A 26,726-nucleotide genomic window follows, 5' to 3' on the forward strand; every position below is an offset into this window, starting at 1 on the left:
ATTTCCAAACGCAAAACATTGTCTTATTTTAAATTTTTTAAAAGGATATTTAGCCATTTGGTTGAACGAGAAAAATCGACACCCAAACCTTAGAGCATGTTTTCTCGAATTTCCCAAACGCAAAACATTGCCTTATTTTAAAATTTTTAAAACGATATTAAGTCATTTGGTTGAATGAGAAAAATCGACACCCAGCACCTTAGGGCATGTTTTCTCGAATTTCCAAACGCAAAACATTGCCTTATTTTAAAATTTTTAAAAGGATATTAAGTCATTTGGTTGAACAAGAAAAATCGACACTCAGCACCTTAGGGCATGTTTTCTCGAATTTCCAAACGCAAAACATTGCCTTATTTGAAAAAAAATTCGTTTTTGAAGTATGGTGTTAATATGCATAATGGAATAATAAATATGATAATGTGAACAAAAGTAATATGAGCAAAACGAATAATAAAAAAATAAATCAATCATATATATATCACAACAAATAAATAAATAAAAAATAAACTAAAACATAATGTAATACCAATTATTTGCCTGGCCCTACCGATAATAAAATACAATAGCAGGCCCCATAAAATTAAAACCCAATACCCAATTGACCCCAGCCCAAGACCCAATCATTAACCCAAAACCCAGCCCCAAAAAAAAACAACATCAGCAGAAACCCTAAAGCAGCATTTGCCAGTAGCCGCCGCAGCTCCCCCCGCCTTCAGCGCCTCCAGCAGCATCCGGACGCCGCAAGTTTCGGCATCCACGCATGCCAAACTCTCCACGCACCTGCAAACACGGACTCAGAGAGTCCATTAGCGAAAATATAGTAAAACAAATAAGTTTTTAGGCTATATAAAGCCATATATTTTGTAACAAAAGGGGGGATTTTCAGTGAGAAAAGATACAAGAAATAGCAAAGAAATACAGAGAAAATTTATTTTTCGAAGGTTTTTACTTTGTTCATCGTTTCTTTTTGTATATATGTGTATTATTTTTCCTTTTATTTTCGTTTTATTTTACCTAAAATAACAAAAAAAAAGAAAGGAAAAGACTTACCTTTAGCCGGAACCGTTGAATCGTCCCCCTCCATCGCAATCGGAGGTCGGGGCGTCGTCGGAGGCCGTGGTGTGGCTCGCACGGCGGCGGCGGCATGGAAGAAACCCTAGCAGAGGGTTTCTCTGCTATCTCTTAAAAAAAGGGGGAGAAAAACTGAATTTTGGTGGAAATTTTGGTGTTTTATAAGTAAGTAAAACGACGTCGTTTGGGGGAGGTCTCTGTGGCCTTAAAACGGCGACGTTTTGATCCCCCAGGCTCTCGACCCGCGCGGTGACCCGACCCGGGGGAGGATCCGCGCGTTTTGGGTTTTGGTTAATTTTCGCATTTAGCCCTTCCTTTTTGCAACGCATATCAATTAAATCCTTTTTTATTTGTTTTAAAATTGGCCCGCATATTTAATTTTGGTTTCAATTCGGGCCCTTTCTGCGCGGCGTTTTGGAGGTCTGGGTGAATTTCTCGATTGGTCCCCCTCCTATTACGCGCTTTTGAATCTGCTCCCTTCTTGTTTTTATTTTCTTTTTATTTTTTTTGAAATCAGCATTTAAATTTTGCTGGTTTGCAATTCAACCTTTAATCTTGTATTTTAGATTTTTTAGCTTGTTTAATTAATATTGCTAGTATCTTTTTTTTATATTATTTTTACTATAATATTATATACCATTATTATTATGCCTATGTACACGCACATGTGTTTCTTATCATATCTATGTATATACTGTATATATATTTAAATGTTTTATATGCATATGCTATATTCATTATTATTATTATTTTATAACATACAGGCATTGTTTTTTTATGATACATATACATACGCATGGCTTTTATAATATATATATAGGCATTCTTTTATACAGTATACATATACCTCTATATATTTTATACATTTTTTATTTTATTTTCTAACTTTTACATATATAAATAAACTTTTATATTTTAGTTTTTATAAATATGTATGTACATATGTTTTTTTATATTTTCTTTACGATATACTTATACATTTTTCTGTAAATATATATATGCATATTTCGATATTTTTTATCTCCACAATTTTCATGTATACATACACATGTTTTGCCTGCATATTCTTAGAAATTATTGTAAGCTTGTTGTATATATTTTTACCTCCCTTTTTATATGTACACTTGTATTTACGTGTTAAATGCATGCTCATACATATTTTCAAGCTTACTTGTATATTGTGCTCATATATATATATATTTTGTAAATATGTATTCATATACATTTTGAATTAACTTTTGATATACCCATTTTGAAAATATATTTTGGTTTTAACCGTTCATCAAAGTTATTTTCTTAACTTAAAGGTTTTTTTTGAATAAAAGCATTATTGGAAGTTTGGGATTTTCGAGGGAAATTGAGCCCTAACGTATTGGGTTCTGATTTTCTTTGACAATCTTAAATGACCGAAAATATTTTTTATTCAAAATGCATAAAAATCATTTTTGGGAACTTAACTTGTTGTGCCCTAACGTATTGGGTGTGGCATGTTACTTTCTCAAAATGAAGATTTTCACATAAAATAAAGTGATATTCAAAGTTCGGGGATTATGAGGAATTGTACCCTAACGTATTGGGACTCGATTTCTTTACATGACTTGAACAATTAGTTATCCTTTTGTAAATTTCATCATTCAAGCTTATTTTAAAATCTTTTTAACTTTCGAGATTAAGACATCAAATAGTCAATTTGGTACCGATTTTGGGCGTTACGAGGGTGCTAACCCTTCCTCGTGCGTAACTGACTCCCGAACTCGTTTTCTCAAAATTCGTAGGCCAAAATAATTTTTAAGGTGAGCCGATCACACCCTAATAAAGGATCGGTGGCGACTCCAGTTTTATTTTTAAAAGTCGACAACTAAATTTTTGTTTTCAAAAAAACGGTTTCGACACATAAAAATGGACATATGAATAAATACATAAATGAATATAAAAAAACAATAAAGGAAAATAGATGAAAATTATAAAATGCTAAAATATATATGTACATATAAAAGAAATATATATGTATGTAGATACATAAAATTATGAAAATACAAGAAAAGTATGTATATATATATCTTAAAATTATTGAATATAAAAGTTTATGCAAGTATGTATATACACGTTTATGTATATAAAGTTTATATATAAAAAAATATAAGTATATGTATATTCGTAAAAATGTATATAAATATATATAAATATAGATATATACGTATAGATTATAAAGTGTATATAAACATGCGTATATATGTACATATTTAATAAAAAAAACGTGTACATATATATTATGAAAATGTATATATATATATAGATATAAAAATAAAGCTAAAAATATATATATTACTAATTAATGTATTAAATATAATAGTAACATATAAACAAAAGGAAAATAAAATTAATAATAATTAATAATAGTAACGATAATAATAATAATAAGGTTAAATAATAAAAATGCTAAAAAAACTGACTAAATTGAAATAAAACGAAAATATAAGGCTGATTTGAAAGTAAAAAGACGAAATGGATCAAATTGCGACACGCACAAAAAGGGAAGGACTGAAAAGGAAATATTCCCTCGCTGACCAAACGACACCGTTCCAGTGAAATGCACGCACATGGTTGCGGGGCCAAATCAAAATAGACGCGAAAATTCATGGCCAAAATCGCAAATATGTGAAAAACCTTCCTTGAAAACACTCTCTTTTTCCCTTTCCGGCGATGGTCCGGCCTAGGATTCCGGCGAGCCTCCGCCGTAGAGCCACCGTGTGTGGCGGCCAGAGGTTCAAAATCGGACCTTTTTTGTCCCTTTTTGAAGCCGATTACTTCTAGGCCACGGATCCAGGGCCGAATCCTGCGAAAAGAGGGCCAAAGACTCAAAAACGGGACGAAACCATTCGTCCTCTCGTCCTTCGGCGCAGCGCAGGTAAAAAAAGGTAAAAGGACCCTATCTTTTTTCATTTTCCTTCTTTATATTTTCGTGTTTTTAAAAAAAAAAGAAAAAAAATAAACTTTAAGAAAAAATAAAAACAGTAAGCAAAAGAAAAAAAGAAAACTGAGCAAAATGTTCAACCTTTTTTTTATTTTTGTTCTTTATCAAATAGAGGCTGAACCCCTTACAATTTGTTTTTGTTTGGCTTTTATAGCCATTACAACTTGTTTCTTTCATTTTGCAAGGATCGATGTTGATTGGGCAAGTGAGCGACGGTGGCGGCAGTGCGCGACAGTGACAGAAGGCGGCGGTGGCAGACCACTTGCCCTGCTGATGTGATGATGGTGGCGGCACTAGGCTAGGCTAGGGTTTCAGAAAACTGAAACCCTAGTTTGAAATTTGGGTTGGTTGGGCTTTGGGTAGTTGGGCCGGTGCATTTGGGCTTGTAAATTTTTGGGTTGTTTTGATTTGGGTCTGTTTGTAATTGGGCTGAGGGTGTTTGGGCTGTAAAAATTTGGTGTGGGCCCGGGCAAATTGGGTTGTACAATGATCACTCAACTATTAATATTTTTTTAGTCACCTAACTATGAAAAATTACAAAATAATTACTCAATTACTCAATTTTACTTTTTTTTATCACCAGTTGACTAACGTAAAAAATTAAAACACCTAAAAAAATCAAGATAATTAGGTGAACAAAAATAACAAAACTGAATAATGAAATGATATTTTATAAATTGACAAAAAAATTTACGCTCTTGCCATGATCTATATATTTGAATTGCCACAAAATATAATGACTAGATTGAATTTGGAGTTTTCCTATTAATGCTCACTGTACATAGTACACGCGTCGGCCCCACAAACCGCATACAAATATATCCAATGAAGAAGAATCTCTCCCCCCTAGTGGGCCCCACCGTCCAATCAAATCAAAACAAAACTCCTTTCTTCTTCTTAAATAAAAAATTGAACGTCGTGTAATTCTACGAATAGAAGGGTCCCACGAGTTGATGGTAGGTCCTGAAAGTAGCCAATAAGAGGAGAGTTGAGTCTATTGGCAACAGCCTTTTTCTTTAATGCTTTGGAGCCCCTCTACATGTTTTTTTATCTTCAACTTTGTCTTTGTCCTTCTCTGTTCCTTTATTAGACACGTGTTGGCTACATCTGTCACATGATCGCACCTCCCCCCTCCCGCTCAATCACTTTCCCTCTAATTTAACTCAATTCTAATTAAAAAAAATTGGAGATACCAATTTGAAATTTGAAACATTCAACCATCAAATTGTATATTTACCATTTTTTAATATTTTCCCGAATATTACCTGTTATTCTCTATTTGAATATTTTAGTTAGTTTTTTTAAATGAATATTTTAGTTAATTGATTGGATTACAATAAATAATATTTTGGTTTTTAAAATTATTGTCACTCTTTATAAACTTGTTCATGAGTCGGGCCACCCGACCTGAAGGCTCGCTCAAAATGTGGAAGGATTTGGTCAAAAATATAGGCCTGAAACATGGGCTTGAACAAAAAATAAGACTCGTTTAAAGAACGGGCTAGACCTCGGGTAATGCATTTTTGGCCCGAGCCCAGCCCAAGTTCACTAAAGGAAAAAAAATTGTTTTTTTTTGTTAATGTTAGTTTCTTGTTGTTTTCACCCTATTTTGTTACCATTGTACTATTATGTTGCTATTATTTTGTTATTATTGTTTGGATATTGTATAAAACTTATTTTATTGTTAATTTTGTTATTATCTTAGAGGCATTTGTTATTTTTGTTATTATTTTAGAGGCATTTGTTTGTTAAGTTGCATCTATCTTAGTGTTATTTAAGTATACATATTTTTTTAATATTTATATTCAATTTGTTGGGAAATATTTGTTTTGATGTTTTTAGCATTTTTTATGTATTATATATATTTGAAATTTATATACAAAATTAACACAGGCGGGCCAGGTCGAGCTGGACTTGTAAAAAATTTTAGGCCCATTTTTTGGGCTGAGGCCGAGGCCAAGTCTAGAAAATAGGCTTGAATTTTTAGTTGGGCCCGACCCGAACCGGACCAAGCCCGACCCATGAACACCTCTAACTCTTTATAATAGTTACTTTTTTTTATAAAAACATTTAATTATAACAGTCAAAATTTTTATAATCTATAATAATTTTTTTATTTATAACAACCATAAAGTATGAAGAATGCTTTTTACTAAATATAAGATACTTTTATTTAGAGGTGATCATGGGCCGAGCTGGGCCCAAGCAAAAATTTAGACCCGTTTGCTAGGCTCGGGCCCAACCCAAAAAATGGGACTAAAAAATTTTCCAAGCCCGGCCCGGGTAAAAATGCTAAAACCCAGGCCCGACCCAACCCGTCCATACTAATTTTTTTATATTATATTATTTTTTACATAATTTTTAAATATATATAATACATCAAAAATACTAAAAAAATTAAAATAAATATTTTCGAACAAATTGAAAATAAATTATAAAAAATATGTATATTTAAATATTACTAAGATAGATGCAACTTAACAAGAAAATGTCTCTAAAATAATAACAAAATTAACAATAAAACAAGTGTTATACAATATCTAAATAATAACAACAAAATAATAGTGAAATGGTAGCAAAATAAGGAGAAAATATCATTAAAATAACAAAAAAATAGCAAATTTTTTGGCATTTTGTGAATTTCGGGTCGGGCTGGGCTCAGGCCAAAATGTCATACCTGAGGCCTGGCTCATTTTTAAAACGGGCCTTATTTTTTTGCCCAAGCCCATTTTTCGGGCCTATATTTTTGTCCAAACCCTTCCACTTTTCGGGTGGACCTTCGAGTCGAGCCGGGTGGTCTGGCCCATGAGCAGATCTACTCTTATTACATGCCACATATCCTTAAACTCGTATTTGTACCGAATTAGGGTTACGAAGTATTACGACACATATAAAAATAATTTACATCATTAAACTATTCATTTATTAGTTTAAATAACATTCGAATTTGCATTTCATTCATAGCAAAATAACATTTACAGGCTTTAAAACGAGCTTACGGGGGCCTAAAAATAGCTTGAAAACAATCAGGGACTAATCTGAATAAAAAGAACATGAAAAATTTTGAAAATTTTAGAAACAGGGGTCACACGGTCGTGCGGTCAGGCCATGTTACAGAGCCCAAACCATGTGACTCAGGGACATGGCCGTGTGGCTACCCCACACACCTGTGTGCTCAGACCAAGTAACTAACTGTGACTGTGTGAAAAATCCTGCACCTAAAATTAATAAGGCACACGTCTGTGTGAAGAGGCCATGTGCACCTTAGAAAGCTTCCAAAACAAGGCAAATTTTCATCCAAAACTTAGGTACCAAGCCAAATCAAAATCGACCATTTCCATACTTTAAAAACACATTTAAACAAACCTAAAACATACCAAAACATTCAACCTAAATGTTTAACCAATGTGTCCTCATTGACACCACAATTCAATTATCAACCTCAATTCACATGTCACACCAAACTAATTTGCATTCAAGTTCATAAGTTCATATATAAAGCTTATGCCAAACTTACCATTTCTTCATATTCATTCACATTCATTCATACCATGATTCAAACACTTACATAAGGTTTATATCAAATGACCTAACTTTATATGAATATATTTACACCAAGATTAAAGGCACATACACAAGTAAGTTAATGCCAAGCTTAAGCATCTTTGCATCAATCTCATATGTAACACATGTAGTAAATATTCAAAACATATACAAAACACGCCTATTACATGCCATATAACCCAAAGATAAAAATATCAAAAACCACCAAAAGATATCCGAATAGTGTGATTCTTTGAGCTGATCCGATCGCCAGATTCCACAAAACGTAATCTACAAAGAAATAGAAAAAAAAAGACTCAAGTAAGCTTTACTAGAGCTTGGTAAGTTCAACAGTTAAAACGATAAACTTATTGTAATAACATATTGTCGAAACCATTTTTTTGAAAACAAAAAATTTTAGGTTGCCGACTTTAAAAAATGAAAATTGGGAGTCGCCACCAATCATTTATTAAGGTGTGATTGAGTCACCTAAAACGACTTTGGTCTACGAATTTTAGAAAAACGGGTTCAGAAGTCGGTTACGTATGAGGAAGGATTAGCACCCTCATTACGCCCAAAAATTGGTACCTAGTTAATTAATTAATGTCTTAAGATCGAAAATTTTAAAAATATAATCTTTAAAAACTTAAAACGTTGCATATTAAGACCCTTTTCAATTCAGAGAAGCAAAAATGCCACACCCAATACGTTAGGGCACAACATTCTAATTTCCCCCAAAATGAATTAGGTCAGAATATTTATACAATAAAACTTTAAAAGAACATCCACTCATCCAAGATTTAAGAAATCACACCCAATACGTCAGGGCACGATCCCTTTAGAATCCCAAACTCGGAATATTTCCTTTACTTTAAAAGAACATCCACTTATCCAAGATTTAAGAAATCACACCCAATACGTTAGGGCACAATTCCTTTAGAATCCCAAACTCGGAATATTTCCTTCATGATTTTTAAAAAAAAATCTTTATTTCGAGAAATCAATGCGTCACATCCAATACGTTAGGACACAACGTGTTGAATTCCCAATAATGAGTTTTTATTTTTTTTGATTGAAGAGAAATCTCGATTGTCGGATTTAACGAAGAAAATCGGAACCTAATACGTTAGGGCTCAATTCCCTTGAAAATCCTAAATACGAACATTATCTCAATTTTAAAAATTTTCTATCTTTAAATTTGAGTAAAAAAATGATGTAACGTGATTTTATACATACAAATGCTATAATAATAATAACAATAATAAAAACATCATCGACATAAAAATAATATAAGCAAATGAATAAACGAAATAATAAAAAAAAGGTAATCCATGACATGCAAAATATTAAATGTAAACACAATTATACAATGGATGGGATAGCAAACAAATAAATAAGGATCAAAAGACGTATAATATACACATGAAAATTATGAAGATTAAAAATATACATATAATTTACAAATAAAATTTTGGGTTATAGAATTTATATATAAATACAATACATAATATACTTATGCAAATAAAGAAAAAATATAATTATACGTACATATATAAAATAATAATAAATAGGTATATTTGGGTTATAGAATTTATATATAAATACAATACATAATATACTTATGCAAATAAAGAAAAAATATAATTATACGTACATATATAAAATAATAATAAATAGGTATATTTTAAAAAAGAAAAAGTGAGTATTTAATCATTAAACAAAACGTAAATATATACATATAAATATGAAAATATTCATTAAAAAAATATAGGAAAATATTCGTTTTAAAAAAAATATACATGTACATATAAAAGGAATATACATGGATAAAAAAATTAAATAATGAGTACATTATCAAAATTAATTTTTAAAAAAATAAATATACATATATATACATATATAAATGTGAGAAAAACATAAGTTAAAAATATGTGCATAAAATATACATGTATAGATTTTAAAAAAATAAAAATAAAAAAATGATTACGTTATTAATTAATAAAATAAATTAAAAGAACAAAAAAGAAAGAAAAACTAAATTGAATTGCAATAAAAAAACTGGGGTAAATCCGCAAATAAATAACAGTAAAAGGATTAATTTGAACGCGCGAATTACATAGAGGGGCTGGAAGGGAAATTTTCCCTTCTCCTCTAAAACGACGCCGTTCAACTTAGACCCAATTGAAATAAAAATAAATAAAAGGGTAAATTAAGAAAAATAAAAAAAACTTAATTACAAAAACATTAAAAGGCGGAGGGGCTAAATAAAATAAATAAAATTCGCAGTGGTATCACCTTCTCCCCTTTTTTAAAATCATAAATAAGTAAAAAAATAATCGAAAGAAAAAAATAGTAAGCCACTTTTAAAAAAACTGCCAATCGTCTTCCCCCTTTTTCCTTTTTTTTTTCAATGAAGGGAGAGGCCTCTATTTATAGTTGAGCCTCCCCAAATCCAACGGTACATATCAGTTACATCAACGGCTGAGATTAAAGGGTATCTACAAATTAAATCTCTAAGATTACAAAATCATATATTCTAAGATTATATATCATATCTAAGATTGCATATCATATCTAAGATTGCATATATCATATCTAAGATTGCATATCATATCTAGGATTGCATATCATATCTAATATTGCATATCCTCAAAAATTATGTTTCCATATGTGAGCCCGGGCTAAAATTGGGTATTACACATATCATTCACACAATATAGTTAATATACAAAAATCTTATCAATCACAACCATCCAACCGATGAGTCTTTACAATAATGCACATACTGTATAATCTGATCAATTAAACTAGAACATTCAATAACAGCTCATGTTATTTAATCTGAAAATCATAAAACCATTTACAAGAATTAATTACAAATCATATAACCATTGTAAATTTGTTCGGTGAACGATATAACGGATTCGAATACGCGATTAACCATCCAGAACTCTCAAACGATCTTAACCAACCGAGAACGCACCTGGGCACCAAGTGCCTAGCATGTAGGCTAATATCCCTCTGAAATACACCTGGGCACTAAGTGTCATGCCCGAAGGCTTTACATCTGCCCTCGGTAACACACCAGAATCACAATAAATATAACATGATAGTCCGTAACAAATGCTGGACTTCAGTATATTTTGTGAACAGTAACGAATCAATAATATCCATCTCATCACAAGTCAAACCCACATTAAAAACTTATTGGCATGCCAATTGTAACTTATCCTACGTTCATCAACTCAATATAATATCGAGTAACAATGTTCAAATCAATTGCTTTCTTGACTCCCATCAACTTATTACAATTCAATAATTTCAGAATATCCAACAATCTCAACTCACAGTTAGTATAACATTTTAATTTATACAAAAACTAAACCGTATGAACTTACCATAGCTAAACTGCATTGATAGCAAAAGTTCAGGGACTATTCAACAACTTTTCCTTTTCCTCGGTTATCTACTTGTTCTTGATCTATAAAATAGTTTATTTCAATTTATTAGCTCTAATTTCGTATAACATTCAATTTAGTGCAAATGATTTACTTTTAATAAAATTTCACATTTGCCCCAAACTTTTACATTTTATTCAATTTAGTTCTAAAAACCAAAACTTCCAAAAATTTAACACAATTTCATCATAATTCAGGCCAACTGAATACTCTAGGGTCTATATACAGTCCCTAACTTTCAGAATTTTCACAGAATTCCATGCCTAAATTTCTATTTTAACAAATTGATCCTTAAACTAAAATTACTAAAAACTACTTTACAATTTAATCACATATAACAGCCAAGCTTCCAACAAAATCAATTAACATAAAAAAAAACATTCAAAATCATCAATGGTAAATTTCTAAACGTTTGACGGTTTCACAATTTAACCCTTGATTTAACTAGATATCAAGACAACAATCACAAAAATACAAAATTTATGTAAAACAAATCAAGAAAACACTTACATGCAAGGGTATGCAAGGCCGAAGCTCCCAAGCTCAATAAAACTGATGTTTCGGCTATGGTTTGAAAGAATTTAAACTCAACGCAAACATATTTGGATAAATACTAATTTGATTCAAGTATGTCAGAAAAAAAAATCCTAAATTGATATAAAATGTTCATTTTGATCGACCACAGATTAGTTTATTTTGAAAACATATTTGATATACTCTTTTGCAGGAATTGATTTGTGGTGGCTACAGTTTTATTAATTCTTTGTTCGAGATTCAAAATTTCGGTAAAATTTGTATATAATTTTGTGCAAGAGATATAATTAACCTAAGATAATAATCAAACTACCCTTGTAAAATTTTAAAATGATCTCCATTTAAAAGCCAGTAAACATTTAAACAAGAAGCCGAAATGATTGTCTAATGTATCAATGTTGGTAAGATTGACGAAATTAAAGTTTGAAGTAGCTAAATTTATATTGCGGTTGAAGTTGAAGATGGTTGTGGTTAATAACCCTAGGCTGGCCTACCTTGTTTGAAAATGCTGCCCAGTGCCCCAATGCCAAAAATTAAAGCCACATGATTCATGTTGTCGTCCGCAACAAAAAGCATGGACCATTTGTTCAAGGAAATGGTGATGTCGTGGCCATTCAAAGGATGTGTACAGTTAAGGTTTTTCTTTGTCCCTCATTCCCTAGTAATCTATCCCAACAAAAGTTGTTGACCCCCTGGGGGTTTTGATATTAAATAATGTGGTAATATTATTGAGTCTTTTTCAGAAGTAGATAATTCTCTATCATAATTACCACAACCCAGCCGCAAAAGTCAAGGGATTAGAGAGTTATTAAAAACATTTTCGTGACGAGGATACTTTAAAAAACAAATAATTGTACCTGCCCAAGTTTAAATTTCAAATTTATAAGATGTATTTTTTTTTCTTGTAGTAAATTCGGAATTATTGATTAAGGGGCCAATCTTTGTGAACAATATGGAAAAAGGAAATGCTCTTTCAACAAATGTAATATCTTAAACGTTTAAACATATTTTCGCATGGAAATATTGATTCTTTCAAGTCGTTGATAAATCTTAATCTAACCCTAATCTTTCACATAAAATAGTCAAATTCATGAAAGTAATAAATCTCACCATATGTGACAACTTATTTGGCCGTAACTATTAGTGATAAGTTAGAAAATAATAATCTTTACCACCACAGCTCATTAAAATATTTTTTAATCATGGCATAATTTACCGTGAATTTGCAAGTTTGGCACTGTTAATATATATTTAAATATAGGGTGTAGCATGGGTTGTTAGTTTGAGTGCTTTATGCTTTTACTCGAAACGTGGCTTCTCTACACCCAAATGACAACGATCAAGTAGCCGGTTCGGCAGGCACTGCTGCTTTGACCCCTTTTTTTTTTTAATATTACCTTTATAAACAATGACATGTTCTAGACATCACTGTTCAAAGACACGACACACAGACAGGTCGATCAATAATTATTAAAGACCTAATCTCTCTAAATTAATATGGCCCTTACCTAACTATTCTTGTTGGATTCCAAACTACTTTCTTCTTTTTTTCCTTTTTTTTAATTAGGGTTTTCACATTAAACTAAGGGTTGTGCCATTGTTAGGCTGTGTCTCTGAGGAAGCTGTTTGAAACATTTACCATATGTAGGTTTTTTAATAATTAAAACGGTGATTTTTTGCAGGTGATATTATTAAAAAAAAAGTAGTCTAACATAAATCATACAACACACATGAAAGATTTATAAAATTTTTTATAAATTTTATTTTCATGGCATATATATTAAAAGATATATATTTTTAATATTTACAATTATAAAAGTGTGAAACAGTGGTAATTTAAGAATTATTCTATCGTAGCTGTAGTTCTTATTTGACTTCAAATTTATAGGACAAATAATTTACACACAATCAACAGACAGAAGTCACTGACACAAGTTTTAGAATAAACCATTGTTACTAGATATATTTGTTTTTATCATAAAAAGTAAAATAAAATATTCCACCTTGCCTTGCCTTTTTTTGTTATATATGTATCAAAGCTTGTTAATTTATGATATATTTGATTCAGGGGTAGCTTCACTGATCTGGAAAAAGATAAAAGATTTTTGGAATAGGTTTAGTGCCTCAGAAGGTGTAGACAAATCCAATGTCCCAAGTAGTCGATTTCACTATCATCATCATGCCATGTATCTTTCAGTCAATATCCCATTATGTTTCCTTTGCGTTGTATACTTGAGATCTGTATTTAAATATGCAATGTGTATGCCTATCATTTTGTTTCATTGCATTCAAGTAAATTCAAATGCCAAAAGCAACAATGCATGCATAATTGGAGATGGTAATGATTACGATTTTCCTTGACAAGTTTGAGAAGGTCCATTGTGTCAACAAAACAATGGGATATAACCCAACAACAACAAAAAGGAAAAACTCAGTTGGCAATGGACAAAGCATCCCTTGTGCTTGGCCCATTACTCAGATCTACATGTTTGAGAGATAGATATGGACCACAGGGTGGGTTTTTGATCTTTTCCAATCATATTAACCTTGTTCTCTAAAGCTCATTACAACACTTATCACTAACTTAAGTAAATCATGGATCAATGGGGAAGCTAATGCTTTTGTTTAGATAACATCCTAAATTGATCATGGAATATTTAAAATAATTCTGAATTATTTCTTTTCTTAAGTAAATCATTTTTATTATTATTGAGCTTTTCTTCCAGACGGAATAATTGATGTAAACCCAATTCGTTCAAATTAGGGCTCATAATTCAGCCCCTACCATGAAACCCAAGTACAATAGCCCACTAGCTTCTAATCGACACATCGCCTTGATGTCAGATACTGATTTCTTTTTCAGGATTATTGCTTATCTACTCCTCCAATCCGGATTTAATTCTTGTCAAATAAAACGTTAAACAAATTTAATTCATATAAAAAATTTATCTGTGACTATGAATAATAATCAAGTCATCGATGCACAAATTTGTGAAACAAAGATAATAATAAAAATAACACTTATTTGCTTTAATGCTCGTCTTAATTCTAATAACAGTTGGTAAACATATATATATATATATATTGTAACAATAAAATAAACCATTTTTATGTGAATTTTCAATTTGACACAATAATTATTCATCATGTGTTCTTATTGATTAAAGTTTAAAATAGATATTATTTCAACTTAATTTCTTTATAAAAGTATATCGATATTAACTATCTATTCATATAACAATGATTATATATGTCAATAATTTTTACTACAATTGATTTAGTCATAGATTACGAAAAAAAAAATTATATACATAGTTAATCTTTTTTAATTTGTTATTAATATTAAATCATTATATATGATTTTTAATATTCATTATAGGAAAATATAATATGTGTTTCAAGTCCCTACAATTTAAATTTTATTGAAAATTGAATTTCATGTAGATTAATTTATTATTTTAGTTACCAATTATGTGTTTCTTTTTCTTTTTGAGTGAGCATATTTTTTTTTATTTTGTATACATTTTTTCATTATGTAATTTTTTTTCTCTTTTAATCTTTAAATTATAGTCTAAAAAGAGTAAAGTTGAAACCATTTGTCTTAATTGATATGAACTACAATTTAATTTAACATCATTATTAAAAGTTAAATATTTATATTATTTTTAGCTTTTCAATAATAATATTTATGAAAGTGTTACAAAAATTTATATCATTTTTTTAATAATTCAATATTATATGTTTTAATTAATAGATACAATCAATTTGTGCATAGCATGGATAAAAAAACTAATTTTAAAAGTATATGAATTGAGTAGTAGTGAGAGATATTATCGATTTAGTTTTCCTATTCTTATATTTAACTTACTGATTTATAGGAAAATATAATTGTATAGAACAGAGGTATAATCTCTTTCCAATAATTTAATGCCACATCAATATTTTCATCTTGAATTTCAAGATTTTCATCAAATCTAAATGAAAAACTTGAAACTCGGAATAAAATTATTGATGTGGTATTAAACTATTGGAAATAGATAATATCTCTATTTCATACAATCTTTTCTCCTTATTTATATTTGATTAATAGCTATCTCCGTTAATTGGGTGTGAACTTTATGTATCCATTCTTACATAGTTTCATGATCAATGGACAATACTAGTGTTTTCCATTGGGGGTAAATTACAATGGGATAATTCCAATGAAGTATTTCAAAAATAGAACTCAATGATTTGCAATTCTTAAATATTAAAATAAAAGTTTCAACACAAGAATATAATTAAACTAATATAAATATAAGAATTAACTAAGAAGAAATAAAATAATTATTAAGAGAATAAAAAAAACAATTAACTAAATAAATAAAATAAAATAAAAGTGGTAATTTATTTACAAGAATAAATTCTATGTTCTAAATAGCTCAAAGTTTTTAGTTCCCATGAGAGAAACTGACTTTCCCATTGAAAGTTAATAAAAGTTTCTATTTTGTGCATCCAGTTCGTTTTGTTTGAGCCGTTTAAACCCACACTCAAAGCAATTCGGGGTTCGAGAATAGCGGAGAAGATTGTTTGATAGAAAGTTGGGAAACGACTTTGACCGCCTTGCAAAAAGCACAAGTAATAATTCGATTTAGGATTTATTACTATAAATACCTCAATGCTCGATTTTAAGAAAACATTTCAAACTTCTTATATGCCCAAAATTTGTTTTCTTAACCAATTTCTCCAACAGCTTATAAGGTGTTCGCCTTGTCTAACAGAGAATTTATACCGATAATGAGGATCTTCAATCCCCATTAGCTATAGGACTCATCGCATTTCCTCCATTATGTTGATGCAAAGAATGTGATCACTAGTAGTGGGAATATCTCATATTAGGTTTTTCTCTTCCTTTTAACACATTTCTTTGATGGACCCTCCATTAATGGATACAAATTAGGAACCAAGAAAGAAAATGAAAAAACCTAAAAGAGATTGAAGAAATCAAAAAACAAAAAACAGTCACACTTAATGAAAGAGAAATAGGTGCTTGAGGATTCCAGCTATTTATAGAACACACATGATTAAGAAACAATAACAAATGAGGAAGAAAAAGGCATAAAACAAGTAATGGTTGGTTCGAGGAATGACAACACATCAAAAGTTGACAATCATACTCATTAAAGACGTTTTAATTTTTCTCAGTTACCGCAGAATAATCATTAACCCCAACATAGATATTCCAAAGGACAAGTGAACTCCTCGACAAAAGGTGACATCCCATTATCATAGTCTTAGATAAGCTCACTTTATAAAATTCTCTTCAATTATAGGGGAAATTGTTATATCCCTACAGTTGAGTACCTCCTACGCTTCCCATACATGAGCACCTCACCCATTAGAGAAACAATGTCGCCATGACACCATTGAGGACAATCATCACATTGCACTTAATTTCATTATTGTTTCCAACTTTCCAAGCTCACCAACCTTGAAAATGGTCATATCTTGACCATACCCTAATCTAAGTCTAAGTTGGACTCCACTAAGAAGGCAACCGTAGGATGAGGGACGGAATGCCCTTCTTCATTTATAAAGACCCCCTCTCCTGAGAGGAGGACAAGTCAAGACACAATGCCTGTACTTTGCTAAAATGCGACCTCAATAGAGGCGAAGCTAGAAAAGCTTTTGAGGGGGGAGGAATTAAGTTGTAGATTTTTATGATAACAAAAGTTAAATTTCATCATTTGAATAGCCTATATTTTTATAATTTTGAAAAGATTAAATCAATTTTTTCTTATTTTTAAGGGAGCCAAAGTGTAATTTTACCATATACTAACTTAAAATTTTTAAAATTATAAAAGAACTAAAAGTAAAATTTCCATTTTAGGGAGGGCCATGACCCCTACCAGCCCCCTTGACTTCGCCTCTGGACCTCAACATCCATAAAATCACCATTTCCAATAGCTTTTCATATCATCTTCGAAGTGAATCACTTTTACTTTAACAACTTTTTGCGTCCTCTACACTATCAATTACTATGATTATATCATTCTATAACTTAATTATTATAACAAAATCCTTATAATATTTTTCTGATAAATGCTCATTCGTTGTCAAGGGAATATTTCTGTCGAAAATAATTTGGTGGATAAAATGTTATATTTATTGAAATTCTAGATGACCAAAAAAACAACTACTTGTCTTTAATTTTTGGTTCTCTACTCGTACGTACAAGAAATAATGGAATCTTAAATGTATTTTAATTAGGTTAATTTTGAACAAATAGGCAGACATGTGTTTCACAGGATTAAAAAGGATTAAAGAATTGGATACCCATAAAGATGTAAACATGAAGGGTTGGACATTATTTGTCCATTGGCGTTGGGTATACTGAACATGCATGTTTTTGGTTGATAGGAAAATAATATTATCTTTTCCTTTCTTGTGTTATGAAATGATGAGGACCCCAATGGTAGTGTTTTTATGCAATTTCGGATTTTAGCATAGATACATATTTCAAGTGGTTTTGTCAGAATAATATTCATATTGTTTTACCATAAATTATGGAGATTCAAAGAACACGATATCTCCCCACGTTGCTCATGATATTAGCACACGTTCAAATTTTATCTTCAAAATATTTTTTATTACATTGATTTTATTTCTTAAGATAATATTAAATTTAGAGAATAACAAGTAATACCAATTTTAGATGTTATGTTAAGCACTTAAATTTTAACCAAAAAATATCAATTAAGCTATTCACCAAAATACATTTAATTATGTATTTTGAGCCACATTTTTCATTTTGAACTATTATATGGCAAACGTAATCGTTAAAGCTTGTTGATTCAATTATTTTGTTGCTAATATGACAATCCACCTCATTTTTTTATAATCTCCCCTAAATATTACATTATCTTTCATATATAAATTGAGTCGCAACTAAAGTTATATCCAAACAATATATCGATATTAATTATCTCCATTTAACATTTATATTTAAAAAAAAAAAAAAACATACCAACACATTCAAACAATTTAAGTATGATCTTTAACACTCCCCTTATCAGCCATTCAACTATGGGTGAAAGTCCTTGACCAATCCCTCTAATTTCAAGAAGTAAGTAAATTAATCCTTCAAAGTTGGTAAAATTATTAACGGTGTTAACAAAAATCATCCAAAATATTGATAGCATTGATGACGATGATTAGGATATAATAAAATAATCATTATTTAATATGATTTAGATTTTAATTAATAATAAATTGTGCATGTGGCGAATGTTAATTTGTTGTAAAGCTGACATGTCACTTTTTAAAGAAATATTTTGATTTAATAATTAATTAAATTAATTAATTAACTAAAACCAAGAATGGGAAATAAATTTTAAAAAAAGCGGACGGAAGTGTTTCTTTGTATTCAATTGAATCAACTTTTACACAATTGTTATCTATTTTTCAAAAAATTTTGGGAAATTTACATAAATAATATTAAAATAATAATTTATTATCCAAATAATATAGACGTACTATTATTATCCAAATATATATTCTGAATAGTACAAAAAATATTTGGGTTTCCCAAAAAAATCATATTAAAAAAGTAAAAATTTTAAAATGATCATTTTAAAAAAAAGTTATGAAAAATAAAAATTCTTTAAAATTAAAAAATTAAAATATAAAAAATTAAAATTCAATGTTATCTAAACCGGGTTGGACAAGGTGGACCAGAAATTGGTTGGGGTATTGATTCGATGAGAGGTAAAAAATTGGTTGACTTGTCGATTTCTCGTCCAATTAGTTCAATCCGGTTTTTATAACAATGAAATTTGAAAATTTTTATATTTTAAAAATATTTTGTAAAAGATATTTTTTATTTTTTATTTCTAAAGAGTTTTTTTTCGCATTTTTATTTTAAAAAATAATTTTAAACTTTTATTTTTTAAAATATGAAAAAATAGTTTTTAAAATTTTTAAGTATTTTTAAAGGGTATGGACCGACAAAAATAATACTGTAAATATTGAGGGCTAAAAAAAATTATAAATTTTAAAATCGGTTGACCTATGAATCGATACGTAGGGATGGCAAAACTTGAACCACCTAATGGATTTCGATTCGAAGCAGATATTTTTTTTTTTGAAAAGTGACATAGGATAGGGTGGGGTGGATTTTTTTTATTTTGGACGGTGGATATGGAGCAGTTATGGTAATTGCTTGTCTCACCCCGCTCCACTATATGAAAGTACTATTTTATCCTTGTATATATAAACTATTAAAAGGGTAAAAATGTAAAAATGTAATATAGAAAAAAATATTCTTATATTTTATATTTAAATAATTTTTTAGAAATTGTTTTTAAATATTTACTTTACATAAAAAAAAGATTGAAATTATTAAAGATAAGTAGCAAAAATTAAATTGAAGTGGAGCAGAGTGGAGTGGAATGGGGTGAGGTGGGGTAGAACGAGGATGAATGCATCCAACACCCATAGAGGTGGTAGGGTTTTCAAGAATATACATTGATAGTGAAGTGGGGCTAGTGGTGGAGTAGAGCATGCTAACTGTGGAGCAATGGTGGATTTAGCAATATTCACTCCCACCCCGCTCCATTGTCATCCCTAATGGTACAAACTGATTGACCCGGGATAAAAAAAACCATTTGAACCAATTTTTATGACTTTTATTTTTTAAATTTTTTATAATTTATTTGTTGGGAGGGTAAAGGGGTATGATTTTTCGCATGAATCAATTTTTATAATTTTTTATAAAAATAAAATCCATGAAAAAAATATCATCATCAATCATCAAATCAACAAAAAAAATCATACCCCTTGACTCCCTCATGGTGAGTATGACTTATTCTCCCCCTTTATTGCTCAAAGATCCACAAGCAAGCAAATTTTCTTTGTATCAGAGACCACAAATCTTCTTATTGTTAAAGAGCTTCATTTGACTTTCTAAGTGCTGGAGTTTCTTGCCAATATAGGCTAAGTCTTCATCGAGATGCTCTATAAGTCTAACCTTATCAACATTAGATAGCCTTTCAAATGTTGAGGTAATTGTGATTGGAGGAATATCTTCATAAGCTAAAGTTTCATTAACATCACAAAACAATAACAAGTAGGAAACATCATGAATAAACAAAAAGAAAAGACTAGCAGTAAGAACGTAAAAAAAAAAAATTCCTCTTCGATAGTTGCATCAATAGACACTACCTCAATAAGATGTTTCAATAGGGGTGCAATGGATGCTAACTCTTAAACAACTCTATAAATATGAGCCACAACTTATGGAACAATAAGGATCTTTTCCACGAAATCTTGATAGAGTATTCATGATGTTCAAAATATCTTCATTTTGATTTTCGTTAGTTGTTATGTCGGTTGTAACTTCATGTTTGGTTCAAGCGTCAACCAATCTATAAAGTTTTTGAATCAATTGCAACTATTGTAAACAACTGGGAAGTAAAAGAAACATGGTTGTTGATATTATCTTTTTCATCAACATCTTCACTTTTAGAATCACTCAAAGTAACTTCAAAAGACTTCAACCTTTTAATAGTGTTGTCACATTCAACCTTGGTATGTCCATAGTGTTTGCATTCATGACATTTAATTTTTTTTCTTCTTATTTCTATATCCACTCATAACTTTTTTCTTCTTCTATTCATGATTGTAGATCGCCCAACATCATTATACATCTGGATGACTTTCAAACTTTCTTCTAAGATCGCCAACTATTATAGCAAAACTTCCATAAGATTTTCTTCTTTAATTGCAACTGAAGAAATAACTTACAAAGCAATGTTACTTTCTACCATTACTCTTTTTGAACTCATCAAGATTCATGTCAAAGGTTTGTTAGGATCCAATAAGCACATCAATCATCATTGTATCAATATCATTTACCTCTTATATCATAGTCACCTTAATTGCAAAACGTTCAAGAAGATATTTCAAAATCCTTTAAACCATCTTGGCACTCGAGTACTCATCACCAAGAGCAAAAGCTTCGTTAAAGATGTCACCTAGTTTAGCATAAAAAATCAGAAATTGTTTATTCATGTGATATTCTTAAATTTTCAAATCTAGATGTTAACATCTAAAGTTTCAATTGTGTCAGAAAAGTAGTTCATTCATGTGACGTTTCAAGAGTGATCCAAGCATCATGAGCAAAATTGCACTTGGAGATGCTTAGAATTTCTAAGGATCTACACCATTGAAAATATCATTCAAGGTTTTTGAACTGAAACTGGCTACCTTGTCTTCATTCGCTGACCAGGTGGTTTCAGGTTTGATGATTTGAACTCCATCGATTTCTTGAGTAGGTGGTTCTCACCAAATAAAATAATCTTTCAAGCCTTTTTGATAAAAAGGCTTTTGATATAAGCTCTCATATGTGCCATCAAGCATAGTGGGTCTTGAGATTAAGAGTCTCTCTGTCTCATTTGGCTAATTCAATAGTAGAGTCGCTACTTAGTACACCAAGTGCCTAGCTCTGATACCAATTGAAAATCGATAAATTTATCTTTTAGTTGCATGTTCAATTGCAACTAGCTAAACTAATTGAAAGAGTAAAAAAGTTTCACCTAATTTTATAGCATTTTTTCCTTTGGTGATTTGCCTAGAATTTTTTCTTTCTTTGCAATCTTTTCTCAAGGGAACTTAAGAAAAAAGCTAGAAGAAAATTGAGCATTGTGCTGATAATGTATTATAAAATAAACAACAAATAAAGTAAAAAAAAATATAGGAGAACAAAGAGAGAAATATGTATTTTATTAAGCTATAAAATATTTACAATACTTCTCCAAAGTCTATATTTATATAAGTAAGGAAGTAAGAATTATACAAAGCCCTACTCCTAATAGACATTAAATTCCTAAAATACATCAAAATTCTTATCCTAATAGGCATCTATTTTATAATAATAAAATATTTATAACAAATAAATTCATCAAATCGATGTGAGAAATTTATCTTAAAGTTGACAAAAAGCAAAAGATAACAAAGCATTCAATTATACCTTGTCAAAAGTAAGGTAATTCCATTGATTGAATTGATCGAATTCATTTTGAGCCGTGCTTAAGAAAGAAAAAAAATTCAATCTCAACTCAATTTGATTCAACTTGAATTCAATGCCAATAATATTTATTTAAATTTATAAATTTACTCTAAAAATATTATAATAAAGCATGATATTTGAATAGTAGATACGATTTTGAAAAAAGAAGAGCAAGTTACCTAGACCATCAACATCAATACATTAAATATACATTGGATTTGTTCACGTGGATTTCAGGCCATTCAAATGATATGTAAAGCCATAAGCACGATAGGAAGTAAAGAAAATAATTGGAAATCGGATAATGTTGAGATGGGATAGCATGAGTGATAGAATTCAACTACTCGTTGCTTTGCTGTTTCCCTCTTCCACTCTCCTTAATTTCTTATTTCATCCACATTTTCAACCAACTTCAGGTATTTTATGCCAAATATGTAAGAATTTTGCGTAAAGGATGGAGATGAAATTCCTTCTCTAAAACTTCCAACAAGGAAAATATATAAGCATACCAACTGAAAGGAATTGCTTTTAAAAGATAAAACGAGTAGTGATTGCTGACGAGTCATCTTTGGTGGGTTATGATTATAAGGTAAACAAAATAAAAATATGGAATGTTTAAACCATGGGATTATCAGTGTTTACATCATTTAAGTTAGCCATGTCTGTTTTTTTTCATTTATTTTTTTTAATATCTAAAAGCTGGAAAAGAGTATCGATTTAATAACATTATCTGTCATCCGCTATCTTTTCACTTCTTACTTTATTTCTTCTTTTATGCAAAGTCACCATCATCTAATGTTGTGCATCCATTTTCAATGTTAATAACTTACTGCAGGAAAGAATCATGGTGACTTACTTCTTAACTTTCGGTTCTGTTGAGAACTAGAGGCATACACTATGATTTGTTGGACATTTTTTTCTTTTTTAATTTCTTAATTGATTCCCAACTCCCACGGTTCATACTACTTAATGCACGTTGTTCTTGTTGAACCAAGTTTTTTTTCCTCAAATATTTTGGCTTTAGGCTATATATAAAAATAAATTAAAAAAAGGGGGGGCAGGACTGATTGTTGTCCAATGCCATTAACACAATAGATTCTTTTGGCTAGATTATTTGGCAATAGTTTAAAGCTTTAGCCTCATCATCCTTCCACTTTGTTAATTAAAAGAATAAAAAAACAAAACCCTAAAAAAAATTTGTGGTTTGGATAATTCAGTACCAAAGATTAAAACAGATATAAACTGAGTTAGCAAATTAAGTATTGTTATCCAGCTGAGTTTAGGTAATTGACATACCCCAAATGCAAGTAAAAGAGATTTTAGAAAGGGGTCCAAATAAAGAAAAAAACTTGGCTGTCGAAGCCAATTTGACAGTGCCTATTTCTCAAGGAAAGTACAACAGATGGTGCTTCAAAGCCTTTGGTTCTGACTCCTGAATCCTAGTGGGCTAAACTAACCCACTGTGCCACTAACAATATATATTTGTGGTGTGAGAGTGGGCTAAACTCTCTATTCTTGTAATAAAGAGTGGGCTTCTGTTTGTAGTAATAAACAATGTGTTAGGTCTACTCAGCACTAGAAAGTAGAAATCCCTCAAATTAAATGTTTGTCTCTCATTCCCCAATTAAATATTATTTGGCACCCAACTTTTCTACTTATAAATATGAGGGCAGTCGAGGACAATCTTCAATTCTTCATACACATTCCCTCTTCTTAGTTACCTTGACCGAAAGAAAAAGTAACAAGCATCTTTCCACAGCCATGGATATTGATTCAACAGCCCAAGATAAAGCCAGATTTTTTGCGGGTGCTTGGGGCAGGGTTAAGGCCTTGCCTGGCAAATTGAAGGCCAAGGTTACATCAACAGCTAAGAGCATCAAAAGGCTTGGCCAAGATGACCCAAGAAGGCTTACTCACTCCCTGAAAGTGGGACTTGCTCTCACATTGGTGTCACTCTTGTACTATGCTAGGCCTATCTATGATGGTTTTGGGGTGTCGGGAATGTGGGCGGTGCTAACAGTTGTGGTCGTATTTGAATTCACAGTGGGTAAGTTACTCCAGGAGACTGTCAAAAAATCTCAACTGTTGAAAAATAGTGAACATTACTCATATCTTTATCCTATTATATATATATATATCCAGGTGGAACTCTAAGCAAGAGTTTAAATAGAGGCTTTGCTACATTTCTCGCCGGTGCTCTTGGACTTGGAGCAGATTACTTTGCAAGTCTCTTCGGAAAGAATGGAGAACCGATTGTCCTTGGAATCCTTGTTTTCCTTTTAGGTATATATATGTGTCAAAATAAACTATATATGTTTCTCTATATATGTTTTCACGTACTCATGCAAGTTGATTGGTGTTGATTATTACAGCAGCAGCAGCAACATTTTCAAGATTCTTTCCAAGGATCAAGGCAAGATATGATTATGGGGTGCTGATATTTATACTGACATTCAGTTTGGTAGCTGTTTCGGGGTACCGAGTGAATGAACTGGTAGTTTTGGCTCACCAACGACTCTCAACAATTATAATGGGAGGAGCAACCTGCATGCTTATATCTATATTTGTTTGTCCAGTATGGGCCGGTGAAGATCTTCACAAGGCCATCGCTTCCAACCTCGAAAAGCTTGCTACTTACCTTGAAGGTGTGCATTAACAAAAATAATATTGATATAAAATTAGAATACTGCATATATTAATAACAATACTAAATGCAGGATTTGGAGGTGTATATTTTCAATCCTCTGAAAGTGATGGCATGGGCACCGGCAAGTCATTTCCTCAGGGATATAAAAGTATTCTCAACTCAAAGAGCAGTGAAGAATCTTTGGTGAGTTTGGCTTCTCTCCACTAAACTTGGCCATTGCAGTTTACATGCATGCCACTAACATTTGTACTTGCTCTAAAATTAACCTCTTCCTTTTAATATAATTGATACCATGATTTTGATCTAATGACATAAATAACAGGCAAATTTTGCAAGATGGGAACCTGGACATGGACGCTTTCGCCTCCGTCACCCATGGAAACACTACTTGAAGATTGGAGCCCTTGCTCGACAATGTGCATACCAGATTGAAGCTATTAATGGCTGCATCGGCTCTGATCATATCCAAGTATATATTCTAAAACTTGTGTGTACAATCTTTAAACAGCAAATTTGGAGAAAAGCATTTAATTTATGGTCGCATTAATTTGCAGGGATCAGAAGAATTCAAAGGTAAAATAGAAGGATCATGTACAAGAATGAGTGCAGAATGTGGGAAAACACTAAAAGCATTAGCCAGATCGATGAAAACAATGACAGATCCATATTCTTCAGCCAATACCCATGTGGAGAACTCCAAAGCTGCCATGAAAGACCTCAAGTTCGCCCTCAAAGCTGCTTCTTTAGAGAATGCAGACTTGGCAGCAATATTACCAGCAGCCACAGTGGGCTCGATCTTGGTTGAGATAGTGAAATGCGTTGAGAAAATATCAGAAGCAGTCCATGAACTTTCCCAACTAGCTCACTTCGAAAAGGAGACAGTGGAACCAACTGTTTCACCCGAGAAACCACCGCAGTTGCTTCATAGGGGAATAATCCAACCTGTTTTGGATGGTGATAGCACCGCCAACGACAATGTTGTTATCACAATACACGAAATTATATCCACCGATTCGCCAGAGAATGAGAAGGCTTGTGATCAGCATCAAGTGCCAAAGCCTGGCAAAAAAATAGAAGCACTGTAAATATTTGTTGCTAACATGTGATTAGCTTGTCTTTCTTTTTATTTTTCTAATCAAATTAGTTCTTATTTTCAATATGGGGCAATTGAAGAGGGAAGAAACTATTAGCTAATTCTTCCCTCTTTTACACATTATAATATATAGAAAAAGGGAAGGATTTGCTAATAATTTCTTTAGCTTCTTGCAATTTGGGCTATATATGTGAGACCTTTTTTTTCTTTCGTTTTGGGAAGTCAACTATAAAAGATTCCAAATGAGAGGTTGAAGCCAATTTGAGTTTGTATTTTATAATAAGGAATTAAAATTCAATAAGAAGATAAATAAACGAGAGAGTAAAACAAATGTGATTATATTTATCAACTTCACAAAT

At 30.9% G+C, this 26,726-nt stretch overlaps 1 protein-coding gene and 1 long non-coding RNA gene across 3 annotated transcripts; one reads left to right on the forward strand and one right to left on the reverse strand.

Annotated features, from left to right (window-relative positions):
• Positions 1 to 451: 451 nt before the first annotated feature.
• On the reverse strand, positions 452 to 1,666 carry LOC107892876 (uncharacterized). Its single transcript, XR_001682649.2, has 2 exons — positions 1,051 to 1,666; positions 452 to 780 (listed from the first exon to the last, which is right to left on the reverse strand). It is a non-coding gene; the product is annotated as an uncharacterized lncRNA (long non-coding RNA).
• Positions 1,667 to 24,308: 22,642 nt separating this feature from the next.
• On the forward strand, positions 24,309 to 26,521 carry LOC107891190 (aluminum-activated malate transporter 8). 2 transcript variants are annotated; one of them, XM_016815901.2, is made up of 6 exons: positions 24,309 to 24,674; positions 24,770 to 24,910; positions 25,000 to 25,272; positions 25,345 to 25,457; positions 25,597 to 25,743; positions 25,829 to 26,521. In XM_016815901.2, the coding sequence occupies exons 1-6, from the start codon at positions 24,389 to 24,391 to the stop codon at positions 26,357 to 26,359; spliced, it is 1,491 nt and encodes a 496-aa protein (XP_016671390.1). In that variant the 5' UTR covers positions 24,309 to 24,388; the 3' UTR covers positions 26,360 to 26,521. The 2 variants fall into 2 exon arrangements, with proteins under 2 accessions (XP_016671390.1, XP_040956699.1); XM_041100765.1 differs by having other exon boundaries at positions 25,003 to 25,272.
• Positions 26,522 to 26,726: the final 205 nt, after the last annotated feature.

Source organism: Gossypium hirsutum, chromosome D09 (genome assembly GCF_007990345.1).
Source record: "Gossypium hirsutum isolate 1008001.06 chromosome D09, Gossypium_hirsutum_v2.1, whole genome shotgun sequence".
Lineage (NCBI taxonomy): Eukaryota > Viridiplantae > Streptophyta > Magnoliopsida > Malvales > Malvaceae > Gossypium > Gossypium hirsutum.